This window comes from Oculina patagonica, chromosome 7, assembly GCF_052425735.1.
Source record: "Oculina patagonica isolate OP01 chromosome 7, crgOcupat, whole genome shotgun sequence".
NCBI lineage: Eukaryota > Metazoa > Cnidaria > Anthozoa > Scleractinia > Oculinidae > Oculina > Oculina patagonica.
This window is the reverse complement of record NC_135764.1, coordinates 13,856,578-13,881,940: the sequence shown is the minus strand read 5'-3', so window position 1 is coordinate 13,881,940 and position 25,363 is coordinate 13,856,578. Positions and strand designations below refer to the sequence as shown.

General features: G+C 38.5%; 1 protein-coding gene across 1 annotated transcript; it reads right to left on the bottom strand.

The window, feature by feature from the left end:
• Positions 1-1,421: 1,421 nt before the first annotated feature.
• Positions 1,422-25,353, bottom strand: LOC144659224 (uncharacterized). Its single transcript, XM_078519656.1, has 15 exons — positions 25,026-25,353; positions 24,495-24,566; positions 23,440-23,511; positions 17,048-17,119; positions 16,707-16,778; positions 15,346-15,417; positions 13,958-14,029; positions 13,063-13,143; positions 10,649-10,717; positions 8,377-8,451; positions 6,850-6,927; positions 5,349-5,563; positions 4,442-4,567; positions 2,452-4,008; positions 1,422-1,921 (listed from the first exon to the last, which is right to left on the bottom strand). The coding sequence occupies exons 1-15, from the start codon at positions 25,199-25,201 to the stop codon at positions 1,422-1,424; spliced, it is 3,309 nt and encodes a 1,102-aa protein (XP_078375782.1). The 5' UTR covers positions 25,202-25,353.
• Positions 25,354-25,363: the final 10 nt, after the last annotated feature.

Sequence of the window (25,363 nt, the reverse complement as noted above, 5' to 3'; positions counted from 1 at the left end):
ATTAAGCAACGGGTTGTTGGCCAACATTTTTATTTTGATGCTTCGAGCTGGATTTTATAAGTGAAGTTGGTTCCTACGTATTTCCTCCACAAAGCCGAAGCTTACGATAGAGATCTAATTGTACAGAAACGAATAACATATGTTAGATAGGAAGTACTAGTTTAACATTAAATGGCGTAAAGAAGAGATAAAACCGTTCGTTGAGAAAGCTCGACCAGCTCAGACAACATCCTTATTAAAAGAAATGAGTTAGCGGCTAACTTTCGAGTGAATTTACAATCTTTATGTTAACTTATATTGGCTTCGATAACAAGCAGTATCCTTACGAACATATTTTCATTGAGTCTTATGTCATAGTTTACTTTGGATAAATACAGTAATATGAGTAAATTACTGTGATACTATTAATTAAAACCCATCGATTAATTATCGCGCGCGCTCATTGGACAAAACGCATCATGTGGTACAAAATCGGACCATGTGTATCAGACAGTATGACCCGTGAAATCTGATATGCGTTGCCCGATTTTATAAGGAAGTACCAAACAAACGCGCAAGTCTTACTTTGTAATCAAATCACAGTATTGAAAAAATTACGTCAACCAAGTGAGCGCGTTGTAGAAATTAACCGAAGTGTTATATAAAAAAATCTCTTTCTGGCTGGATACTGCCATAATGGAGGATATACCTGCCGCCCCAAGGGCTAACCGTTACGTATCGTTCTACTAAAAATGTAGCTTCTTCTTTGACTACTCTCCCTTTAATAAAATATTTCAATGATATAAAACGGAAAAAGTTGAAGTGAAAATAAAATGAAGGAACAACGTTTTCAGCTTATTTAATCTTAGCTGGTTTCCTATTAATTTTTTGCTGTTAAATTGCGAGAGTCATTTCCTTCAGGCCGAACGAAAAAGTTTGTTTAATTAATAGATGAAAATAGTCCCAAATGATCTCCACATAATTAGATTATCTAATCTACTAAACCAACCAAACTATATATGTCTGCTCGTGATCAATAAAAACTAAGTGATGATTAATGGGATAATGTCTATCACTTGTTTCCTAATCAATGCTTTTGTGTGCTTTTGTGGCCAGTTCAAGGACTCAGTTTGTCAAACACTTGATCACGTTTTATCTGTTTTCATTTCCAGTGCTGTCGCCTCCACCCAGTTTTGGTCTTTTCCCGAAGAAGTACTGAAAATTGTTAAGAAAAAAGCAATAGCTGTTTTTACAAGGAAAACATATAATCTTTAGATAATGTCGTGGATAAATGCAATGCTAATTGAAAAGTTTAAAAATACCGCATTTGCAGAGACCCATTGAGAGTTGAATGACATTCATGCTAGTCCCGTTAAAAATCTTTTGCAATTTTATACTTGTTTTTGTGTACATTTGTAAAAGCCATTCATTCATTCATTTAATTATGTTACAATCGCAAGGCTCCTCACACAATGAATTTCTATGCCGTCGTTCATCTCATCATTGATCTGATTTTTATCTGCACGTTTGTTGTACGCTATACTCACAGACGTTCGTCTCTCCTCCAGTGGCTCGTTGAACACTGGTTCAGCGACGAAAAGCGCAAATAGTTCTGTTTGTGTCTGTTGATGAATTCTTTTTTCGCTGTAGTCGGCGTCTTCACGATTTTTATTCTTTTTCTTCATTTTGGTATCATCATCCTGTTCAGCTTCTTCAAGCGTTACATCAACAGCTCCACTGTCTTTTACTGCAGTTAGAATGGTGGGCATTTCAATTTGTCCAGTTTGGGGCTCGTTTTGAAGGAGGTTCGTATCAACAAAATTAGACATTTCTCCCTGGAAATCGTTGAGAGGTAGCAGCAAAGCCATACAGCAAGAAAAAGACCACTGAGGATTTTTACGCCATTCTTTCAGGTAACGAAATAAAAATACTGTGTACTGAACTAAAAGAAAACAGAATTAAGAGTTACTCTAGGTGTGCAGACAAAGACACAAGGAATAAGAGAGTTTTGCAGTAATTAAAGAAAGGATTAAAAACGTTTAACATAAAAACATTTTCGAATACGTGTGCTCTTTTTCTGCTTAACAATTTCACCCTGCTGGATTTAAGGAATAAAACTCGCGATGCGTACCCCTTTATGTCAAAAACAATAACAATAAAACTTATGTCAGGAAAGTATGCAAGGGATCTTAGTGGTGTGATTAAGCAGACGTGCGCATTTCACCCCTAGCAATTTCCGTGTTAAAATACCACACCCATTTTCCTTACTTTATATATTAACATTGTTTCTTTTTTTTTCATAGACATGGAAACTAGACGACTAGACAACAGCGAAGAATGCGGCGGAATGCCTCTTCTGGGAACTTATCTCTTTTATCATGCAAATTCTGAAAAAAAAAAAAAATGTGTTGTCCACCAACATGGCCGCCTTGTTGCGTGGTTACAACCCAATAATTGATTGTATCATCTTACCAACAACTAAGCCGATAACTAACGTATTTGCTCCAATAGTCAACATCTTGAATAAGACTGCGTCAGTGTACGGATCAATCGAAGCTGGTAGGTTCTCTGCGGGAATTCTGCTCACAGCTCCGATACCCAGGTTGACAACTGTTACGGCAAGGGATGTCGTCATTAATCTGTTCTCGGTCGAGTCTTGCATAGGTTTGATCCAGGAGAAAAGCATCCCATACATTCCAGCAATGACCCATGCCAAGCCGATGTAAGACCTGCTCTCTTGCCCCACAAGGATTAGGCCAGATGTAAGGATAATTTTGCGAGACATTTCAACGAATTCCCAATACCAAGAAACAGATTTGTAGTTTTCAAATAGAAAACGTAGTCCTGCGATCATTTCCATGCTACAGCCTGGGTCCTGCGATATTTTATCCTTGGAATTGGCTTGTTTTTGTTTTTTCCAAAGTGCGATAAATGAGATGGCAGGGAGGGCAACGATATAGGCAACGGAAACGTACGCTCCGATCAGCAAATGATTGTAGCTTGCACCTTGGCATTGTATGCTGTAATCGGCCTTCATGTACTTGTCGCACAACTCTTCTTTCTCATCGCGGCAAAGTTTCCGGCAAGCAAGCGGCAGGACACTGGCTGTCTTGGAACAGGTGCTCAGGTATGTAACGTACAAGAAGAAAAACAAATTTCTGTACACAAGCTTTTTTGTTTTTGAGATGTTTCTTAACTTTTCCCCGTTTTTCAGGTTTTGACTTCTTAAGATAATTATTTTACGTACTCCATAAGCGAGAGCAGACAAGCCAATAACAATAGCATTTATTGTCATTATTGCGAACAAACTTCCAAAAGCATCCACGTGTAATCTGGGGAAGAGACAGTGAATGGGCGACATCTGTAGTACATCCATCTGGAGTATTTCTGAATATTTCGCGACCACTTCTAGGGAGTCTGGCCATTTTATGAAGGAGAACGTATGTAACAAACCGTAAGTGACCTGATAAAAGCCGATTACGATTTTAAGTTTGGAGAAAAACAGGTCTATCAGAGCTCGCCTCCCACTCTTCTTGGTCTCTCTTCTGCTTGCCCACATTGAAACTACAATGATAATCAACACAATGGCTGCAATAACGGACAACTGTCCTACCATCAACTGCTTTGACGGGCATTGTCTGCACGTCTGTAATTGCTTATAGTGCCCTGTACTGCATACTCCACATAGTGGACCTTCATACCCATTCACACAATTGGAATCTAAGCCACCTTTGCAAGACTCTTGTCTTGGACACTTGTAAGGCGTTGGTATCGTGAAAGGGAACTGTATGCTAGACGGATCTAATGCTGGTGTAGATGCTAAGAGGTTAGCAATGAAATCTCTGTAGCGGTCTTTGTGCGCCACGTTCCGCCATTCCCACCAATGACCCGATTTTAGAGAAGCGTAATCATCTTGGCATTTCAGGCCACCTTCGCCACATTTGTGACATTGTTCGAACATGTTTGTCCGGTAAAATCCTTCCAAGCACTTGCAGGCACGCTTTCCAGCAAAGAAATCGGTCTCTGTTCCTATTAAAAGTTTAAAATAGTTAATTTGACCTTTGGAATTCGACTGTCTCGATAACAGTTAAGACTTCACTAAAAGATAAAATAGAACTCGAGACAAAAAAGGTACTCCAGAAGGTAATCCGGCTTGCTTCAAGAAAAAGACTCGTTTACGTATGGTTGGTATTCTATGAAGTGAAGATTACTTGTTCGATGTAAATGAATTTTACTAATGGTGTCTCAATACATCTCATTGTATCGGACGTGGCTCTTGGCCAGCAACCGTGGCTTATCATCCACTTACATAATTGGGGTTACACCATCCCTTACACGCCCTCTTTTTGCCTCATTTTCAAATATGACTTAATTATATTTCTAAGACGTTTGTATTTTACGAACTCCTGGGTTGCAGATTGAGTGATTAATCTGGTCACTAGGTTTAGGCAGCTCTGTTTACCTTCAGGGCAAGACTTGCAATCCTGCTTTTGTGTTCCTGGTGTTTTGTCAAATGGAACAAAAGAACCGTTTGGACATTTCTTGCAGCTTGTGGCCACGTACCCGACATCATCAGAGTAAAAACCGCCTAAAAAAGAAAGGGCATTGCGGTAAGCAGATCATCCAAGTGCAAGCGAGATGTCTTCGTGCTTGGTTTTAATTGAGGTGGTACATACCTTAGAAAAATGGCGATGTTAATGTAAAGTCATTTCTGGAAATTAAGGATCTTAAACCCCTGAACACCGGCAAAACCATTTTTTCAAAAAAAAAAAAAAATGCCAAGTTTGTCTCTAGATGGGTGTAAAGTTCAAGGAATGTACACTAGTACACAGTAGTTGATGTTTGATTTTACATGGTATTAACGGCCATAGCAACATTTGTTTAGTTGAAGGCTTCTTTACCAAACTTAGACAAACTTTGTCGGTCCTTAATTTCTAAGGTCAAACACTCATTCCTCATTCAGGGTCTCTCTCTTCGACGACAGGGAAGATGGTGGTACTGTGCAAAAGAAAGACCGCTGATGGGCCATAAAAATCCGGTAAAATGAACAGGTTACGTTTGAATTATGATCACAGCAATCCCTTTTAAATGACGCTAAGCCTTATTTGTTTATCAATTTCCAATCCTACTTGCAATACAGCGACTACAACTGAAGTAATTCTCTGTGAATGAAATCAATTTTTGATTTTTTTTTTCTTTTTTTTAGCCATGTGTGACTAATTTCCAAGAACGGAAGTTTTCATGATATGTCAGTCTTTTTTAAGTCGTATAAACTAAACAAAAACAACTAGTCTTTCTACCAGTTTCTAATTGAAAATAATTATCTTACTCAGATTTAGAGACCAGCTGCATAAATGCATGTGGCATACCTGGTGAACATTGTGTACATCCCCCTTTTCCTTTAGAGGAAGAGTTCGAAAATGTTCCCAAAGGACATGGTAAAAACGTTTCCGTCATAACCACGTTTGAAATGCCAGTAACCATATGGTATCCCGAGGCCAGAAGAGCAGAGATCAAAGCTGAACTCTGAGTCCCAATTAATTGGACAACTTTAATAGCTTCAGTATTAGCATTTATGGGATTTCTAGGAGAGAACATCTATCTATTTTTAAATGACATTGGAAAAAAACACTGTTATATTTAACAGTGAACTAAGGTGTAAATGTGACAGGCGTGGTGGCCAAATGGTTAGTGCGCTGGACTTTGGATTGAGCGGCCCGTTCGGTCTGTTCCGGTCCTTGTATTCCTGGGCAAGACGTTTTACTTCCACAGTGCCTCTCGCTACCCAGTCAGGTGTATAAATGGGTACCCGCGAATTTGCTGCTTGGGGGTAACCTTGCGATGAACTAGCATCCCACGGAGGGAAGAGTATCATTATTAGAGTAGAAATACCCATAGGCGCTTCATGTTACCGAAACTGGGATGAGCCCCGTCCTGGGCCACTAGGCTCGTACGCACACTTTAAGATATAAGGATAACCACGTAAGACGAAGTTTAGAGGAAGTTTACTTTTGTGTTGAATGGCTCATAAGTCCGGCAGGTATCTCTAGCTAATGCAGCGGGCGGAGACTAAAAGTACATTTAATAGGTCCGTTGGATGGATGCTAGTCCGTGGCAGCGTTATTTAATTCGACGGCATCCATTCATACATCTAGATAGACAGAACGGCTGAAGAAGAAGCACTGTGGGGGAAAAGTGTCTCACCCAAGAACATAACTCGATGAACCCGATCACGCCTCAAACGTAGACCACTCGATTCACAGTCTAGTGCAAACACCGTAAGGTTGCCAGCTTCTTGTTTAAACACGTCAATTATCTATTGATTATCAGAATAAGATGGGTGTCACGTCAAAAATTGGTTGCCTCATCAAAAGTATTCATGTTGTAACCGAAACAAAACAATGCAATAGCACATTAACTGAGTGGATATATTAGACACTCCCAACGTTATACAATGATATAATTTCAGATAATCTATGAGAGGATGAATCATTTCTTACTTAATCCTAGACCAACATGCCACTTCCCTATTGGAGTCAATTTCTCCGAACAATCTACTACTTATAGTTCTAATAATGTCCTCTCAGTGTAGGCTTAGAACTGTCAAAAAATGATCGAAACGATTGTCTAAGGAAATGATTTTCTTGAAATTCCTTTGTAAACAGCGTAAATAGGCCATTTCCGAGTTACCCTTTGCCTCTGTTTCAAAGCGAGTTGATGTGCAAAACTATTCAAATGAAAATGAGTTTGATTTGCATGAAAATGGACCTGTAGGTAAAGCTCATTTTCACATAAATGATTTCGCACTTAGACTCGTTTTGAAACAGAGGCGAAGGGTAACTCGGAAATGGCCTATTGCTTTGTACTGACATATGTATTGTACAATGTGCAAAGTCTGGGTTGTTCTGATAGAATTTCATTGTTCTAACGGTTCTATTGGTTAACAACCTGAAAAACACAATAGAATAGAATTTCAAAAGCGGCTTAACTGTCCTTATGTATATTACCAAGTTATCGATGTAAGCTTAAAGTGCACCTAACCCCCGAAACAATACTTTCAAAATTGATTGTACATGAGTTAGAGAGTTGAATGGTTAAATATTTCTTCATCTCAATGTTGCGTTTTTAAGTTATGAAGGTTTATTTTTCCAATATGTTAATGAGTATGACGTCTACCCAGTCTTCATTCAATATACAGATTTTGACTGGTTCACACAAGCAGTATTTAAAAAGCATTATCATAATACTCGCAATTTCCACAATTTTTAATGTAAATTTGGTGTCTGGTAATGGCGAGTAAATAATGATATAAGCAAAACAAGTATGCTTAAAAGCCTGGGAAGACGTCATACTCATTAACATATTGGAAAAATAAACTTTCATAACTTAAAAACGCAACATTGAGATGAAGAAATATTTAACCATTCAACTCTCTAACTCATGTACAATCAATTTTGAAAGTATTGCCGCAGGGGTTAGGTGCACTTTAAAACGTAAGTCATGCACTTACTGACTCTTTTTTCTGTATAGCAACTGGGATCCATTATAATTCATCCACATTATTTCTATTTCCTTAACGTTTGGTCATTTCTATGTATCAGGAATGGTTTTTAGAGGTTATGATGATGTGTCGAATTACGATAATACTATTGTATAATGTGTTACAAGATAATTATATGGGTAGAGCTTGCTAAGATATAGTGCGCTCTGTGATTAGCCAATAGTAGGCCCGGTTTTTTTCCATAATGACAAAGTCCATTATAAGGGATTTCAATGCAACAGACAGCAAAGAGGGCCATATTAACTTCTTATTATCTTTCATCGGCGTCGTCTATACGAGCAATTTTTATTTGACAATTTGTATGTGAAAATTTTTATTTGCCCATGTAGACGAGGCAAATTGGCCATTTTTATGTGACAAATAGATTTGCTGAGAAGGTGCATGTTAGCTTTTATGTGGCAAATAAAAGTTGTCACGTACGAAAAATTGCTCGTGTAGACGACTACTCGTCACATAAAATACGGCAAATAATTATAACAACAGCATATGTGGTCCCCAATCTCCCACAGGGCACTGGGCACGCCTTGGTTCTGCATATCTTTGCTGTCCAAAGTCATTACTACCGCACTGAACTGTGAATTATTGATAAATAACTGTTGTGACATTAACACGTTCATATATATTTGTCACATAAAAATGTTACATAAAAATTGCTCGTGTAAACTGCCCTTAACCCTGGACAAGTTTGGGCTACTACCGCCCTCGGTCTTTCTTATTATCTTTGCGCCCCTAACTTCTCTTCGTCCCTTCAAAAAAGACCTCGGGCGATATTCTCCCAGTGCGGCCCTCGCGCTGGTTACAAGTAATAAATAATAATGATATGGGTGATACGTCACAGTCGAGAATTTAAACCATGGAGGCCAACGAAGGACTCGAGGCTTAATGTCTTCAGCTTTGTTCGAAGTAAATATCTGTCGTCAGAAAGGAAATTAGCATTAGACAGAAAAGGAGAAAAGCACGACCAAACAATTGTTATCATCTGATGGCTGCCGATAACATCAGTCGCTCAAAAAACCTTGACACCCTATGATTTCATACAGGTACATTTTGCCAAAAACTGTCTAAATTCTGATCAATAATCAATGATAAATGGAAAAATAAATTTCCTTGTGCTGCGTGGCACTTGTAGAAGTACAAAAGTATAATAAAGTTCTCACTAAATGAGTTGAAAGTGCCTCTAAAATAGTTATAAAATCCAAATGTTTCGGGCTTAGCCCTTCATCAGTGGAAAGTCGATTTCAGTTAAAAACGCTGGCTTGCGCCATGAAAACAAATTTAAGTTCAAAGGCGCGCCGCGTTAAGAGCACGCGATAAGAGCGCGCGACAACCTAAAGATATTGAAAATCTGAATTCAGACCATGTGGCTGACTGGTGCCCAGCTTGAAAATTAGACGCATTTCCTGGCGTTTGCGTAGTTTATTTCCGCCGCAGAGCATGACCCCTCGGACTTGTGCGTCTTGTAGGGTGTGTCCGTTTGCATTAAAATGCTCTGCGACAGGAAATCCCGGCAGGTTCTTCTCAATGCTGCGGAGATGTTCACCGAAGCGTTCTCTTAATGTCCGGCCTGTTTCGCCGATGAAGACGGCGGAGCAACGGCGGCAAGAAATGGCATATACCAAGCCAGATGACTGACAGGTGAAAGCATCCTTGATGTTAAATGAGCACTGGGGACCCTGTAGGGTGCTGTCACGAGAAATGTAATAGCACGTGCGACAGCGGTTGTGGGTGCAAGGCGCGGTTCCCACGTGAGGGCCAGGTTGGTTACGGTCGGCGGTGTGCACTAAGGTGTCTCGGACGTTGCGATCGCGGCGATACGCTACCAGCGGCGGCTGAGGAAAGATTTCTTTCGTCTGTGGATCGCCAGATAGAATGCTGAAGTTGCTCACGAGGATCCGCTTGATTCTTTCACTTAAAGGGTGGAATGTGAGAACCAAGGGAATTCGACTGAGGTCTCTACTTTCGGAGTCTTGATGTTTGATGACGTCATCACGTTTGACCCGTTGAACTGCGTCCAGGTCACGCTGTAGAGAGGAGGCACAGTACCCACGTTGAACGAAAAAAGAAATCATTTCCTTGCCTTTCTCCAGAAAATTGGAGTCGTCAGAGGACAGACGCCGAAGTCTAAGAAGTTGACTACGGGGGAGACCATCCTTGCAGTGCCGAGGATGCGAAGATTGTTTGTGAAGATAGCTGTGCGTGTCTGTGACCCTGTAGTGGATGGAAGTGCTGATGCGACCATTTGTAATGCGAAGATTAATGTCCAGGAAGGAGATGTCAGAAGCAGAAATTGTGTGCAAACGCAAATGCAAACGGACACACCCTACAAGACGCACAAGTCCGAGGGGTCATGCTCTGCGGCGGAAACGATAGGAAATGCGTCTAATTTTCAAGCTGGGCACCAGTCAGCCACATGGTCTGAATTCAGATTTTCGATATCTTTAGGTTGTCGCGCGCCCTTATCGCGCGCGCGCCTTTGAACTTAAATTTGTTTTCATGGCGCAAGCCAACGTTTTTAACTGAAATCGACTTTCCACTGATGAAGGGCTAAGCCCGAACCGTTTGGATTTTATAACTATTTTAAAAGCACTTTCAACTCATTTGGTGAGAACTTTATTATACTTTTTTAAATTCTGGTCAATTCACTTGAAAGTAAGGCAATTCAGTTGACTGAGAAACTTTTTATTTTTTCTATAACTAATGAATTCCCCGCCAACGTCTTTAACCCTGAGATATTTAATATTCAACAGTTTTGACATACTCGTCAACACATCTACTATACGCGCAGCGTTCGCGTGTACTTGTATTAGTCACTCGCGCGCGCGTACAAATGTGAAACCGTTAAAAAGCCGTTGTTTTTCTGCCATGTTAACAACCGAAGAAGACTGAAGATTCTCGGTCGAAACGTCTTGAATACATTATGAGCGTTGTTTACTCCTGACTGCAATTTTGGTATTTTTCGTTTAATTACATCTACTATACACTCTGTTTAAAAAAACTTCTTTGTTAAATTAACTTAATAACGTTAATGCGATTTATGTAATTTTTTGTTTTACATGGAAATGTGCTGTATATCTACTACTTTGGCTTATTCAGGGATTGGTAACTTACATGTGCATTCTAATGTCAACTCTGAAAGCCTCCGGCTCAATTGTCTCTATAGGATTATCTGACAACATTCTTAAAGGATAAGAAGAAAACATGAGGCAATCAATTAAATTATTTATGTCCCATGAAATTATTTTTTTTATGCTAAGTAGCAGGAAATCAATAATAAGTAGAAAATGATAAAAATAAAACAAATATTTTGGATAATATACAAGGCCGAAAAGAAACCAAAAACTTTAAAAGTGAGGCTTTATTTGCTTGCCACTCATACACCATTAAGAAGATCTAGAATTAAATATAAATTTGTCATCCATTCTGATCATCAAACTGAAGATTCGTTTAATGTGAAGCTACAATAACGTCATTTTTTATGATGGTAGTTTTTTTATTGTTTTTTTGTTTGGGTGACACATTTTTAACTCTCGGTCGTACAAGCGAATTCATACACCCACCATCTTACAAGGAGAGAGGAAAAGGGGTGGATGGAACCCCTCCCCGGATTTTTCGTTCTATTAAGGCGCACTGAAATTATTTTGCACTGAGTAGAAAGCCCATCGCTTAATCTACAAGGTGACATAACTTCTGTTGACTGTGACGTCATATTACATCACGCTATTAGAACCATCTTGGATTTCGCCATTTTCATAAAAAATCACAAAATAGCGTTAATGGAATGTAAAAATAAACAAATCGTTCAATTCTGTTTCAAAAAGCTGGGGAAAATACGAAAAAGGTTATAAATTTCGATTTTTGGCCAGACTTGATTTTAATTACGACATTGTCATGACAACATCAAAAATCATGGGCACATGGTTGACATATCAAAATTTCTGCAAGGGTTGAATGAACAGCTACTGAAAGTTTCAGCATTGCAGAGTAAATCCTCTTTTCAAAATTTCGGGAAAACCTTATTGGGGGGGGGGGGGGGGTGCCCCCTTGTACGTCCAGGGTTAATTACTTTATCCACCCATCAGTCCTCCCACATCATTTTTCTGCCGTCTGCTTCCTCGGTCATTTGCTCGTTTGGTCGTTCGTTTCTCCGTTTCTCTGTTCCTTTTCACCAAACCTGTGATTAAGTGAATTATTATTATCATTTTTTTCATTATCATTGTGATTTTCATTATAGGTGTTTCTCACTGTCACACCACTATCACGCCACGAAAAGAAATTTAGAGAGCACAGTATGGAAACGCCATGTTGGAGCCCAACTGCCTAGGCTCCAACATGGTGGCCGGAAATCAATGAAAACATCTGGCATTAAATTCTGCTACAAAAAGCTGTCAGATCACCAACAAGAACAAGTAAACATTCGCAAAAACAAATGAGAAAATATGAAATGCAACGCGAGCGTGGGAGAAAGAAAAACGAAAAATTTTAATCTCTGACGGGAATCGCACCCGTGGCCTACCAGGTACCGTTTGGGGGCTCTAACAAACTGAGCTACGAGAGACTTGTGGTGAGCTGGGCCATTTACTAAAAGTCTAATAGCTATTAGCTTCTAATAGCTTCACCGAGCTGCATTTACCATCTCTTATTTATTCACATAAACACTTCTCTCAAAACCTCAGCTGTTCAAACTGTTAAAAATCGTAGGATAAGCCTTTTTTTTAAGAAAACGTAACAGCCTTCTGGCGACCATCTTTGATCTCGTGTGGCGTGAAACTCCGAAATTCAAAATGCTCTATCTCAAAGACGGTGGATGCTATCGAGCTAAAAACTTTCAACAGGATATATACTAAGGACGTCGAATAGCCATTGAATGATTAAAAATTCAGGAGTCTTGTCATTCTGGGTTTTAGAATTTTGATGACGTCAATAGATAACTAGTCTACAATAAACTCGACACATAGCCGTTTGAATCGTTGTGAACAATAGTTTCCTATAGGCTGCAGAACACATTTAACATCATGTGGCTTAAGGCAGCCAATCACTGAAAACCGTTCGCCAGGCGAACGGTTGGAAGAGCTAAGTTTTCTACTGGTATCGCATTCTTCACAACCACTCCTAAATTTATTGTTTCTTTGTAATTAGTCGTAGTTCGACGAAGCTCACATGTTTTTCATTTAGGTACACCAAAAATTATTTCATGTAGAGGCAAAGTGCGTGGCAATATACCACGTGACAATCTCCATTGCAAAGTACTAACCCACTAACCTACAAGCTAATTCATATGTATCCCTCCCACCCACACCCCCAACGTGGTAAGGAAAGGAGTGAGGGAATAATTGTAATTTTGTCTACGAAAACGAAACAAATTGACGAATTGTGTCAAAGAAGTCACAATTTGACTAAACCTGCATAACATAATGCGGTCTTCATTTAATATTTCCAAAACATGGGCGCATGTTACGTATTGGAGTTAAGTTCTATTGTCGGTAGTCAGTGGTCAGCTATTGTCAGTGATAGAATATACTTACATTATACGGTCGGTACCACGACTCTGCTGAAGAAAGAAGACTCGTTGTGGAATTTTCTGTAAGTGGTTTGCGTTTAATATTCTAGATGTGGTAAAAAATACAGCAACATATGCATGAGGCACTACGTACCAACGATGCACTCCTTGGGTTCCTTTAAGTACTTCAATATTAAAGACGAGGGCCATGAAGTCCTCACCAAAACGAAAGTGTAAATAATTGAAATATTAACTAAAGTAAGACATGTATAATTTTCTCAGCGCGCTGTACTGTCTGCTATCAAGACGCGATAGTGTAGTCGGGCAATAAGTGCCCTTCTTCACAAACATTCCTTGAAGCACTCGTAAAGTCTGATTTGGCAATGTTCATGCGACAAGTATATTTGATCGTGCTGATCTGGCACAACAGTTATTTGTCAACAGTTTGAAGTTGTGTGACAGTGATGACTTTGAACAGCAGAGATACGCCAAAACGCATACGCAATACGCAATGCTGTCGCAATATCTGCCACATTTTATGTGATGAGTTGTCTATACGAGCAATGTATGTGACAAGTTTTATTTTTCAATTAAAAGCTAACGTGCCATCTTCTCAGCAAATATATTTACCACATAAAAATGGCCAATATTCCTCGTCTACACGAGCAAATAAAAATGTTCACCTAAAAACTGCTCGTGTAAACTGGCCTTAAAGATCCCCGGTTTTATTTTCAAATCAATGAGTCGGGATCAATGTTGTCACGCAATCGCAATCGCGCAGTTAGCAACCTCGGGTATGTCGAGTCCCCCAAAACAGACTTTCGGCGCCACCGACAATACTGGTTCCACCGATAGAGCAAAGTTGCCATTGAAAAAAAAAACAATTTAAAGTTAATTAAAAGTCAGCTTATAATACATACATATATCGAAGTTTGGTGGCGCTGGCAAAGGTCTCATTCGATATGGAAGCAAACATGTTATTCTGCAAAAATCTAGCAAAAAGTGTAAATGTTCAGTTTTTCGATAATTAAAAGAGGAAAGTTTTACTCTCCAAACATAATGACCATACATGATGTAGTTTTTTTAAACTAGGATTCCGTGTGGCATTAAATGTGGCTGACACACAACTAGCTAGAATTGATTTTGTTAATGAGTGAGAGAAATTGTATGGTTAAGCCCGTCGTACACTAGCCCAATTTTCGTCGCTTAAACGCCGCCACGTTGAAAATGGTGCTTGCTCATGCGACTGCAAAAAAAATTGCTATCGTAAACTCTCAAGCTAATTATTATTTCCTTCTCGAAACTAAGATTTCTCGGGGCAGCAAACTTCATCAGGTTTTTGTATCCTCCTAAAAGATAAGATCTCTATTTAAAGAGGGTGGCACTACATAGTGATTTTTCAACTTCTGTCACCTGATGCCCGGTTTTTCCTGAAAGTCACATTTAGATTCGACATTTTGTATGTTCACTGCTAGGATTGATATACACGATGAGTAATAATAATAATAATAATAATAATAATAATAATAATAATAATAATAATAATAATAATAATTAATGAACTTATATTGCGCAAGTATCAATCAAGGATTTTCACTTGCGCATTACAATATTTATAAAAATTAAAATTACTTTATGGCCCTAAAATTAATAAAAAATACTAAAATACATGATAAGTGTAAATTACAATTAATAAAAAATTAAAAATTAGCTTAAAAACGTCTTCCGAAACAAATGAGTCTTAAGGTACTTGTTAAAACTATTTACAGATAAAATATTTCTAATAAAAATGGGAAGATCATTCCATAATTTTGGGGAACCCATATAAAAAGATCTGTCACCTAGGGTAATAAAAGACTAGCATGTAGGAAAGTTTAAATGTATTCCATAATTTGACATTAAGTTATATCTACCACCAGTATCCCTAACAGATATAAGTTCGGAAATGTAAGGCGGAGCGAGACCATGGATTATGCCTTAAACGTTAACAATAAAATTTTAAAGTCAATACGAAACTTGACAGGCAACCAATGGAGTGATCTAAGCAGAGGCGTAATGTGACAATATTTGCTTTGTTCTAAAACAAGGCGAGTGGCTGAGTTCTGAACTCTTTGCAATTTCTGTAGCTGACATGCCGGTAGTCCATATAATAAGCTGTTACAATAGTCAATTCGACTAGAGATAAACGCATGACTAGAGATAACGGCATGTAAAATATGAATGAGAAATATGTGCTTATATGGAGGCAGCAATGCATTTGTCAAATTGATGAAATCTTTAGAAATCTACTATATAAACATATACATACAGATATTGCAAATTCTCTAGACAGCGGAGCAATTTCTTTGGTAAATATTGAATTCTGTTGTAGGAAAGATCTCTGCAGGAGAAGGATTTCTAATTATTGCTTTAACCGTAAACAGTTCAGCAAATCGCCTTCCAGCAGCAAAACCTCAGTCTTAGTACTTTGTCTGTACAATAGGTCAATGTTGTTAACATGTGAGTGCTATGTTTGTTATTTCAAAAGTTGGGAACAGTTAATATGTATTGCACTTGTGGTCTAGAAGTTGACTTTTGCAATGAGGGGCGGGTTAAGAGGGAAGTGGATCAAATGTAATAATAGATAAAAGCACAAAGCGAAACAACGTCAAAAAAATATGTAACGAGTGTTAATAAATTTTTCATGACCATAACAGAATTTTATGCAAATTAAAAAAAATCCCTGTTATAGCTGTTGGTACGGTTTTTAATAGCCGTTGGCCATTCCCTTTAAGTTTGATATCAGTTAGCAATTGTTTGTTATAGCCATTTTAAGAGTCACTGTCTGAGAAAATCGGGCAGGGGGTCAAAGATGGGGTCGGCCGATTTGCTTATATTAACACCACAGACAGGTTAGGTGGACTTATGGATATATTTACTAAAGTTAACTCCATGAGGGCTCACTTCCTCTGGTTCCAGTTTTTCTGCTAAATTTGCTCATCACATGTATATTGACCGGCGTTTAAATTTTGGTCACATTTGGTAGAAATACTAGTACCTGAGGGGTGATAAAGAGTGGATCTCGTATCTCCTATACAAAAACGATTAAGGAGCTTGCTTAAGCATGTTTATCCATAAATCGACGTACCGTATTTTAGAATATAGCCGCTGTATACGCGCAAAGGAATTCTAGCGGGCATTATTTTTCATAGAACATAGCTGAAAACTATAGAAGCCCTTTACCCCGGATGTGCGAATGGTTTGTCAAATTTCGCTGAACGACTTCGCCTCTATTCTCTTGTTTTGTTGTTTGAATGATGCTTTAAAGCAGCAAGTTTTATCAGAAACGTTTAACTTGCTTAGATGGAAGTAAGACAGTGCCTCTATGGTCTTAGTATGAAGCAATTTGGCCGACCACATCTTTGGCTTTTATTGTGTTTGCCTGGTTTTAACAGACGGTGACTCTTAAAGCACCACTCTGACTCTCCGTTTATCTAGCCAAATGAACAATTTGTAAATTCCTACTCGAGCATGCGCCATACTGATAATAAAGGTCGCTTGAAAGAACGCAGAGGGGATTAGAAATAGACCTTACAGTCTCACCTTTTGTTTTGGGTTTTATCTTATTTCCCACCTTAGCGAAGTAACCTTGTTCTGGGACAATACAAATTTAAACTTTATGGCACTTACAGGTGAGCAAGTCTGCTAGACAAGCCAACTGACTTCTTCTTGTTGCAAGTTATTGCAGTATTCGGTAAAACTCTTGAAATAAATAGGTAAAAGCTGCTTAAACTTTTTTTTCACTCTGTTATTTTTGAAAAAATGTTCTATCAGTTGGGAGTCTTGTGAGCCAGTCAAAATACAACTCATTAATAGCTTATTAACAACTGTATGCCTGAAATCGGGCAATATTTCTTCGAGTTGGAAATAATTATAAATGTACTGAGATCGGGTCCCTTAAAATAATTATTAACACAACTATATCATATCTAAAAACTTAAGTAAAAACTTAAACGAACGAAAAAACGTACAAGCCTTCTAGTCTGTCTGTATAAATGAATGAACTGGCGGACAGTTTACGTATATTGTTTGAAGATAGCGACCTGCCAAAAAAGGAAACAGTTGCCAGTATATATAAAAATGTGGATGGTGGTAGCCGGTAAAAAAACTAACTAGAAAAAAATTCATGTAAGCTACGGGCCGACTTTAACGTTGACTTTAATCATTCTTCAACTATGTGAAATGTGTTAAAAACGATTTAGTGTTGTCGTTGTTTGACTAAGACGTCTTTTTAGGTGAAACACATTTCCAGAACCTGCTATTCTGGACTTTCCAAAACATCAGTATTAGATTAAACGTGACAGACTGATCCATGATCAAAAACAACACTTTTGGAAAGATTTCCAAAAGCATTGGCCTGTTATGGAGGTACATCTATGACAAAATTCAATACTCAGTATTAAAAATAAAATCATCGAAATCAGGAATATATCAATCCAAAGTACAATGGAAACAAGCCGATTCTGCAAATATGCAAAACGCAAACAGGAAAAATACTAAAACAGATCACGCAAATATGTAGGCAAACAGATATAACGCAGAGGCATTACACAGAGCGGCATAACGCAAAGAGACATCACGCATGAAGTCATAACGCACATGGCAATCAGGTATAATACAAACAGAAAACAAATGCAGTGAGACATAACGTCCCCAGAGCAGTGACCTTACCGCCCATTCTTGACTCCACAGCTCTTTTGAAAGAAATACGAACGAATAGACCGCCCGTTTGAACATCATTTTAAGTGTCATGGTCAGAAAAAATCAAAGAAATCAAAGAAATTTTGGCCACAATCCAAAAACTCATACTTTGTCAATTTGTAGGCCTAGGTATGTAACTGAAAGATATGAAGTTAGTTTTTCGAAATATTCAATTTTACGACAGAAAACCACAAATAACGGTAATCGTACCGGAAGCTCAAATTTCACTTCTCGACAATCCGAAATTTCACGCTCTTCAGCTTCTTGCTACCCAGACGTTTCAACCGCTGTAAATCTTTCCTTACCTTAGTTGCATAGATTGTCTCTTCCTTTATTGAAATATAGTTAGTATTTTTATCTCTGATTATTTCTGAGCCAGCTGAGCCTCGATTAAGTAGACACATTTTTCTCATTTAGGAAAAAGGCTAAAATAATCCAAATTCAGTGAGGAAAAAAGCTGACCGGTAGTGCTTCAAATCTTCTGATATTTTAGCCAAAGAGAGTCCAGTCGTTGAATTTTAGGTTTATGGTTTCAAAAGTGTAGGATCTAGTAGCAGTTTTTAACAAAGGTCGATCAAAGGTCGACAAAATTACAATTCCGCGGCTTTGAAAAGAACAACTGAAACACGTGACACGAAACACGCAATAGAGTAATTTGTATATTTTTTGGGCAAAGACAACACGGTAAAATTAGCTTTGAAGTTTTATACGTTTGAGACTTTAGAAAAATAGTATTTATCCTAAAGATTGCCTACAATAGAAGAAATACCAAAAATAACAGCAATTGAACTCTCCCTGATGTTCGTTACGCACGAGCGACTTGGAGCGGCGAATGACAAAAATATTTTCCATTGATTCAAAGTAAGCCATATTCTGAAAAAAGAAAAATCTATTTTCTTTAAACTTTGCCCACAAATCTGTCTTAACTAAAAAACGAAACAGCTTTCATATTTGCAAGTATCGTAAGATATATGTTCAAATATTTTATTCATTTAGACCACAACCGGCCTATTTTTAGCAATGGCGACAAGTGAAAATCGAGTCACCGCTTCAAAAATTTATGCTCTAACTTAAGAAATTGTCTTAACTCTCCTGGAATAAATTGGACCTTTATCTGTATAAAGCACACAATTTTGATTCGTTTAAAAGAAACTATTAATACGAAATATTTTTGATTTGAAGTCTACTTGGCCATTGACGCGAACGGCTCAAAAAAATGGCACATTTTCAACGGATCACTGCGCAAAAGTCCAACTACTTCCGCATTACATTTGTTTCCATACCAACTAAAAAGAAGTCAAAGAGTATGGAAATGGAAAAATATGTTGTGGTTTAAGCGAGCTTTTAGTGCAACCAGGCGGCAACTTGGCTTATGTTGCGAACATGTTTTGTTTACATTGCAACAGCGGGCAGTTGCTCAAGCGAAAAGAATTTAGCATAAACAACACAATATTTCGTAAACATTGTAACCTTACAAAACTTTATATCAGCTCACACAATAAAACATCATTTAAAACTCGAAAACCTTAGCAGCTAGCGAGTCAGCAAAAAAAAAAATACTGTCGCCTACCTGCAAGCCGGTGAGACAACAAAATTCATTGTCAGGTCCGCCATGGTCATGTTATTGGATTCCACATTTCTCTCTGGTTTTCGTCAACCATAGTATCCGCAGAAAGTTTCAAACGGTAAACATAACACACATAACATAACATTGAACATACCACATGATTGTGATAACTTAAACAAATGAAAGAAAGTTGCGGGCAACACATCCCAAGAAATCAAGCGATCACAACAGATCGGCTTGAACAGTTGATTGAAAGTTGCGTCACGCAATCTAACCTGAATCCAACTGCCTTATGGGCGAACTGAATAATTATTGTCCAAGAATCGGACTGTCCAAAATATGGGCTGTAAATATTTTTGACCGACGTATTTGTTTGATTTCTTGTTTTCGACCACTTCCTGTACATCTACATCTGGATGCTTCCAAATTTGAAATTTTAGGCTCGCTTTTCAAATACAAAAAAACCCGCTTTTTCAAAATAATAAATTGTTCTAGTAAACGAGAAAGGCAAGTAAGAAAGAAATAAAAAGTGGAACAAAAATAAGTCTTTACAAACCACGCCGCCACGCACTTGTCATTCATACTTTGTTGTTGTTCTCGCGAAGCATTATCAACTTACAAAACAAATGGAGGAGTTGCGCTTTTTGTTTCACACTTCAAAGTATAGAGGAAGTTGTGGCAATCGAAGGGGATAACCGAGCTCGTTCGTCTTGGAGACTGCAATGATCTTATAGCAAACCATTTAATTTCGTGGCATTTCTGTTAGAGCACGAACTAGTTTTTGCAAGAGCAGGTGTATTTGGATTGTCTTCATCAAAGAAAGGCGAAATTATATAAGTCCCAAGCATCGCCATTCTAGTTTTTCATAGGAAATATTCAAAACAGCACGGGCCTTTCTAATATCCCACTCACCGTGGTGATAAAAAAGCCATTAGAAGCAGAAATGTGCTAAATGTGCACATGGCCGACAAGATCAGGTTTGTAAACGTATCTCACATTACGGTAGTATAAGCTTATAGATTTCCATTAATGGCTAAGTGGAAAATTTTTCTAGGCAAAAATGTCTTGTTCACTTTTTCGTTGCCTATATTTTTAGTGTGGCCAGAAAATGTGCAAGGTTTTTCTATCCTTCTGATAATTTCCACCCTACTTCTTTCTCCGTAAGAAGGAATAGATGATGAGGTCAATTGAGCTCTATTACACCCCCCCCCCCCCCCCTTAACGAACCCGCCCAACCGGGGAATGAAAAAACCCGTCCGCGAATAGGACTGTTTGAGTTTTCTTTCAGCTAAATACGTTTTCAGCTTAATACGTAAGCTTTGTTTCTAATAAACATACCAAAATGGTGCACACGAGGACATATACATCTGTTTAAAATATTTAGAGCCGATATTTTGGGACAGTCCGATTCTTGGACAATAATTATTCAGTTCGCCCATAAGGCAGTTGGATTCAGGTTAGATTGCGTGACGCAACTTTCAATCAACTGTTCAAGCCGATCTGTTGTGATCGATTGATTTCTTGGGATGTGTTGCCCGCAACTTTCTTTCATTTGTTTCAGTTATCACAATAATGTGGTATGTTCAATGTTATGTTATGTGTGTTATGTTTACCGTTTGAATCTTTCTGCGGATACTATGGTTGACGAAAACCAGAAAGAAATGTGGAATCCAATAACATGGCCATGGCGGACCTGACAATGAATTTTGTTGTCTCACCGGCTTGCAGGTAGGCGACAGTATTTTTTTTGCTGACTCGCTAGCTGCTAAGGTTTTCGAGTTTTAAATGATGTTTTATTGTGTGAGCGGATATAAAGTTTTGTAAGGTTACAATGTTTACGAAATATTGTGTTGTTTATGCTAAATTGGTTTCGCGTGAGCAACTGCCCGCTGTTGCAATGTAAACAAAACATGTTCGCAACATAAGCCAAGTTGCCGCCTGGTTGCACTAAAAGCTCGCTTAAACCACAACATATTTTTCCATTTCCATACTCTTTGACTTCTTTTTAGTTGGTATGGAAACAAATGTAATGCGGAAGTAGTTGGACTTTTGCGCAATGACCCGTTAAAAATGTGCAATTTTTTTGAGCCGTTGGCGTCAGATGGCCAAGTACACTTCAAATCAAAAATATTCCGTATTGTTTGTTTCTTTTTAACGAACCAAAATTGCATGCTTTATACAGATAAAGGTCCAATTTATTCCAGGAGAGTTAAGACAATTCCTAAAATTGGAGCATAATTTTCGAAGCGGTGACTCGACGTTTTTTCCTATTTTCAGTTGTCGCCATTGCTAAAAATAGGCCGGTCGTGGTCCAATTGAATGTAATTCTTAAAAAAATATTTCTTGCGATATTTGCAAATATGAAAGCTGTTTCGTTTTTTAGTTAAGACAGATTGGTGGGCAAAGTTTAAAGAAAATAGATTTTTCTTATTTCAGAATATGACTTACTTTGAATCAATGGAAAATATTTTTGTCATTCGCCGCTCCAAGTCGCTCGTGCGTGACGAACATCAGGGAGAGTTCAAGTGCTGTTATTTTTGGTATTTCTTCTATTGCAGGCAATCTTTAGGATAAATACTATTTTTCTAAAGTCTCAAACGTATAAAACTTCAAAGCTACTTTTACCGTGTTGTCTTTGCCCAAAAAATATACAAATTACTCTATTGCGTGTTTCGTGTCACGTGTTTCAGTTGTTCTTTTCAAAGCCGCGGAATTGTAATTGTGTCGACCTTTGATCGACCTTTGTTAAAAACTGCTACTAGATCCTACACTTTTGAAACCATAAACCTAAAATTCAACGACTGGACTCTCTTTGGCTAAAATATCAGAAGATTTGAAGCACTACCGGTCAGCTTTTTTCCTCACTGAATTTGGATTATTTTAGCCTTTTTCCTAAATGAGAAAAATGTGTCTACTTAATCGAGGCTCAGCTGGCTCAGAAATAATCAGAGATAAAAATACTAACTATATTTCAATAAAGGAAGAGTCAATCTATGCAACTAAGGTAAGGAAAGATTTACAGCGGTTGAAACGTCTGGGTAGCAAGAAGCTGAAAAGCGTGAAATTTCGGATTGTCGAGAAGTGAAATTTGAGCTTCCGGTACGATTACCGTTATTCGTGGTTTTCTGCCGTAAATTTGAATATTTCGAAAAACTAACTTCATATCTTTCAGTTACATACCCAGGCCCTCAAACTGACAAAGTATGAGTTTTTGGCTGTGGCCAAAATTTCTTTGATTTTTTCTGACCATGACACTTAAATGGTTTGGTAGGTCATGTCACCGAAAGTAACAAAGGCTTTTAGTAAATTTGACTGATGCCCAAGCCCTTATCTGTGGTACTTTTCGTCCTCAGAGCTCTTCGGTTTCACGTAGTTCCAACACAAGGAAAAAATAAGGATTCTGGGACGAGAGTAATATGCACAATGGCTGTTTGTACTTTTCTCCTTTGCATGATGCCTCTTTGCGTTATGCCCATTTGCCTTTTGCCCCTTTGCGTTATGCCTGCTGTATTATGCCTTTTTGCGTTATGCCTGTTCGCGCTACTCCTCTTTGCGCTATGTCTGTTTGCGTTATGGCTATTTACAGAGTAGGCTTGTGGTCATTCTTCTTTGGATTGGCGCATTGATGATTTCGATAATTTCACCCTTTGCTTCCAGACAGACTTACATGTAAGGATTGAGATTAATCGACTAACATGTGAAATGTATTCGTAATTTTCTTGGAAATGAAGAAAGACGTTTGCAAAACTCGCCATCATGGAATTGGCAAATAATCTTCCAAAAGCTGTATTAAAATCGCGGTATTTGGACTAAGGTAATCTTAGAAGCCATTGATAAATAAACGTTTTCGCCCAAGATTTCAATGGCGTCCCGTCATAACGAGCGAGTTAGAGCATTAGTCACTTCCCATTATTTTCCTTTACTTTAAATCTTCGCGTGTAAATGGGAGGGGTGTAAATTTCTGATGTACTTTAATTTTGTGAAAGGAGAGTTAATTGAAAAGAACCGTCTATTAATATAACTGGCATGATTTGTGCGCTTTTGATTTTACAGCCCAAACTCCACTTCAACCGCCTTGCTTCGACTATTACTCACAGACAATCTACAGCTGGCAATGTGGCAAACACTCCGTGAGGTAGAGATGTCAAAGCGTTTAAAGACAATTTCCTGAGAAGAATATGTACTTCAATAATTCAAAGATTAGAAGACTACGTACTTATATATCGTATTGTCTTAAATAGCATTGCACCAATAAAATATAAAGGAAATACGAACTTTTACGTCTACATAAATTAAAAATAAATGTATCCGGCTATCCGGCTAAAGTGATTGTGGTGCAAAAATGCATGCTTTGGCTGCGGCATTTTGGTGTACAGCCCTTTAGATCATCAAAACCACCACTATGTGTATAACACTAAAGAAATTGGTTTTCTTAAAAAGTGCTTAAAGGAGAAGTTCACTCCAGAATGGCCATTTATTTTCTTTACGCCAATAAAAAGTTTATACAAAGATATGTTATTTACCAAAATTTCGGCCTCCAACGTGCGCTTTAACCTTACGAAATCTTTCCCAAAACTCGACAACTGAACGCCGCCATCTTGGAGCTGGTAATGTATGCGTGACGTCAAAGAGCTCAGCCTGAAGTTTGGCGGGAAAATTTAAATACTCGAAACTTCTTGTTTCTTCGTAGTGGCTTTTGTTTGTCAAAATGGCTGTTTGTGCATCTCCATTTTGCTCAAACAGAGCTCCAAGAGATACAAAAAACAAGGAGTTTCGACTATTAAAATTATCCCGCCAAACTTCAGGCTGAGCTCTTTGACGTCACGCATACATTACCAGCTCCAAGATGGCGGCGCTCAGTTGTCGAGTTTTGGGAAAGATTTCGTAGGGTTATAGCGCACGTTGGAGGCTGAAATTTTGGCGAATAACATATCTTTGTATAAACTTTTTATTGGCGTAAAGAAAATAAATGGCCATTCTGGAGTGAACTTCTCCTTTAATTGTTGTCTAGTTTTGCGTTCCGGGAATGACCCTTCCATCAGTCGCAAAGTTCAAAGCCGTTGAGCGACAATCAAACATTATAATTATGTCGTTAAAACACTCCATAAACAAATGATTATAAAGCACACTGTGTATCCCGTTTCACCTACAGTGTCGCAAGACGTTTTTGGTTGCTAAATACTCCACCTGGGAGAAATGTTAATGCGTTTGACGACAAATCCCTGCCGAAAAGAAATCATTTTAATATCGTAAAAAATGTTGTGGTTATTCATCGTGGTAGAGTACAATAATAATAATAAAGTATTTTTCGTTTGTCTCACGACGAAGTCACGTGTGATGGAGATCGCGACGTTTCGACTGCACACTGCTAGTCTTCATCAGGCGATAAGATCGACTGGTTGTGCGTGAACTTATAAAGCACGCTGCGGCGCTGTGATTGGTTGGTTTTCAACAGCTGTGATTGGTGCATTTCGATCCTCGCTGTTTCTGTGTCATGTTGTTCCCTCAGCGGTCCGCTGTCGTACAGTTCTTCTGTTGTTGTGTTTTTTGATCGTGGGCATCCATGCTTCAGGAATTTCAATTCCATTATCCCTGTTGATATTATTAGGGTGAAGTCTTATGTGAATTGCCTCTTTGACCCTGCGTTTGTACCAGTGTGGGTCACGATCAATAAACTTTACCTCATTCCAAAGCGGGTAGTGTCCGGTGTTGTTGGTGTGTTCTGCAACGGCGGAGGTCTGGGTACGGGCGAGTCGGATGTCCCGGTCGTGCTTTTTGATCCTGTCTTGCATAGGTCTTCCCGTCTCACCGATGTAAACTTTGCCACATTCACAGGGAATCCTGTAAACAACGCCATCTTGCTTAGTGGGATCAACAGCGTCTTTCGGCCGTACTAGGTGCGATCGTAGTGTGGTTTCCGACTTGAAAACAGCGCGCACGCCTTGTTGTTGTAGGCAGCGGCGAAGTTGTTCGAAAAGACCTTTGACGTAGGGCAAAACCGCAGTGGATTTAAACTCGG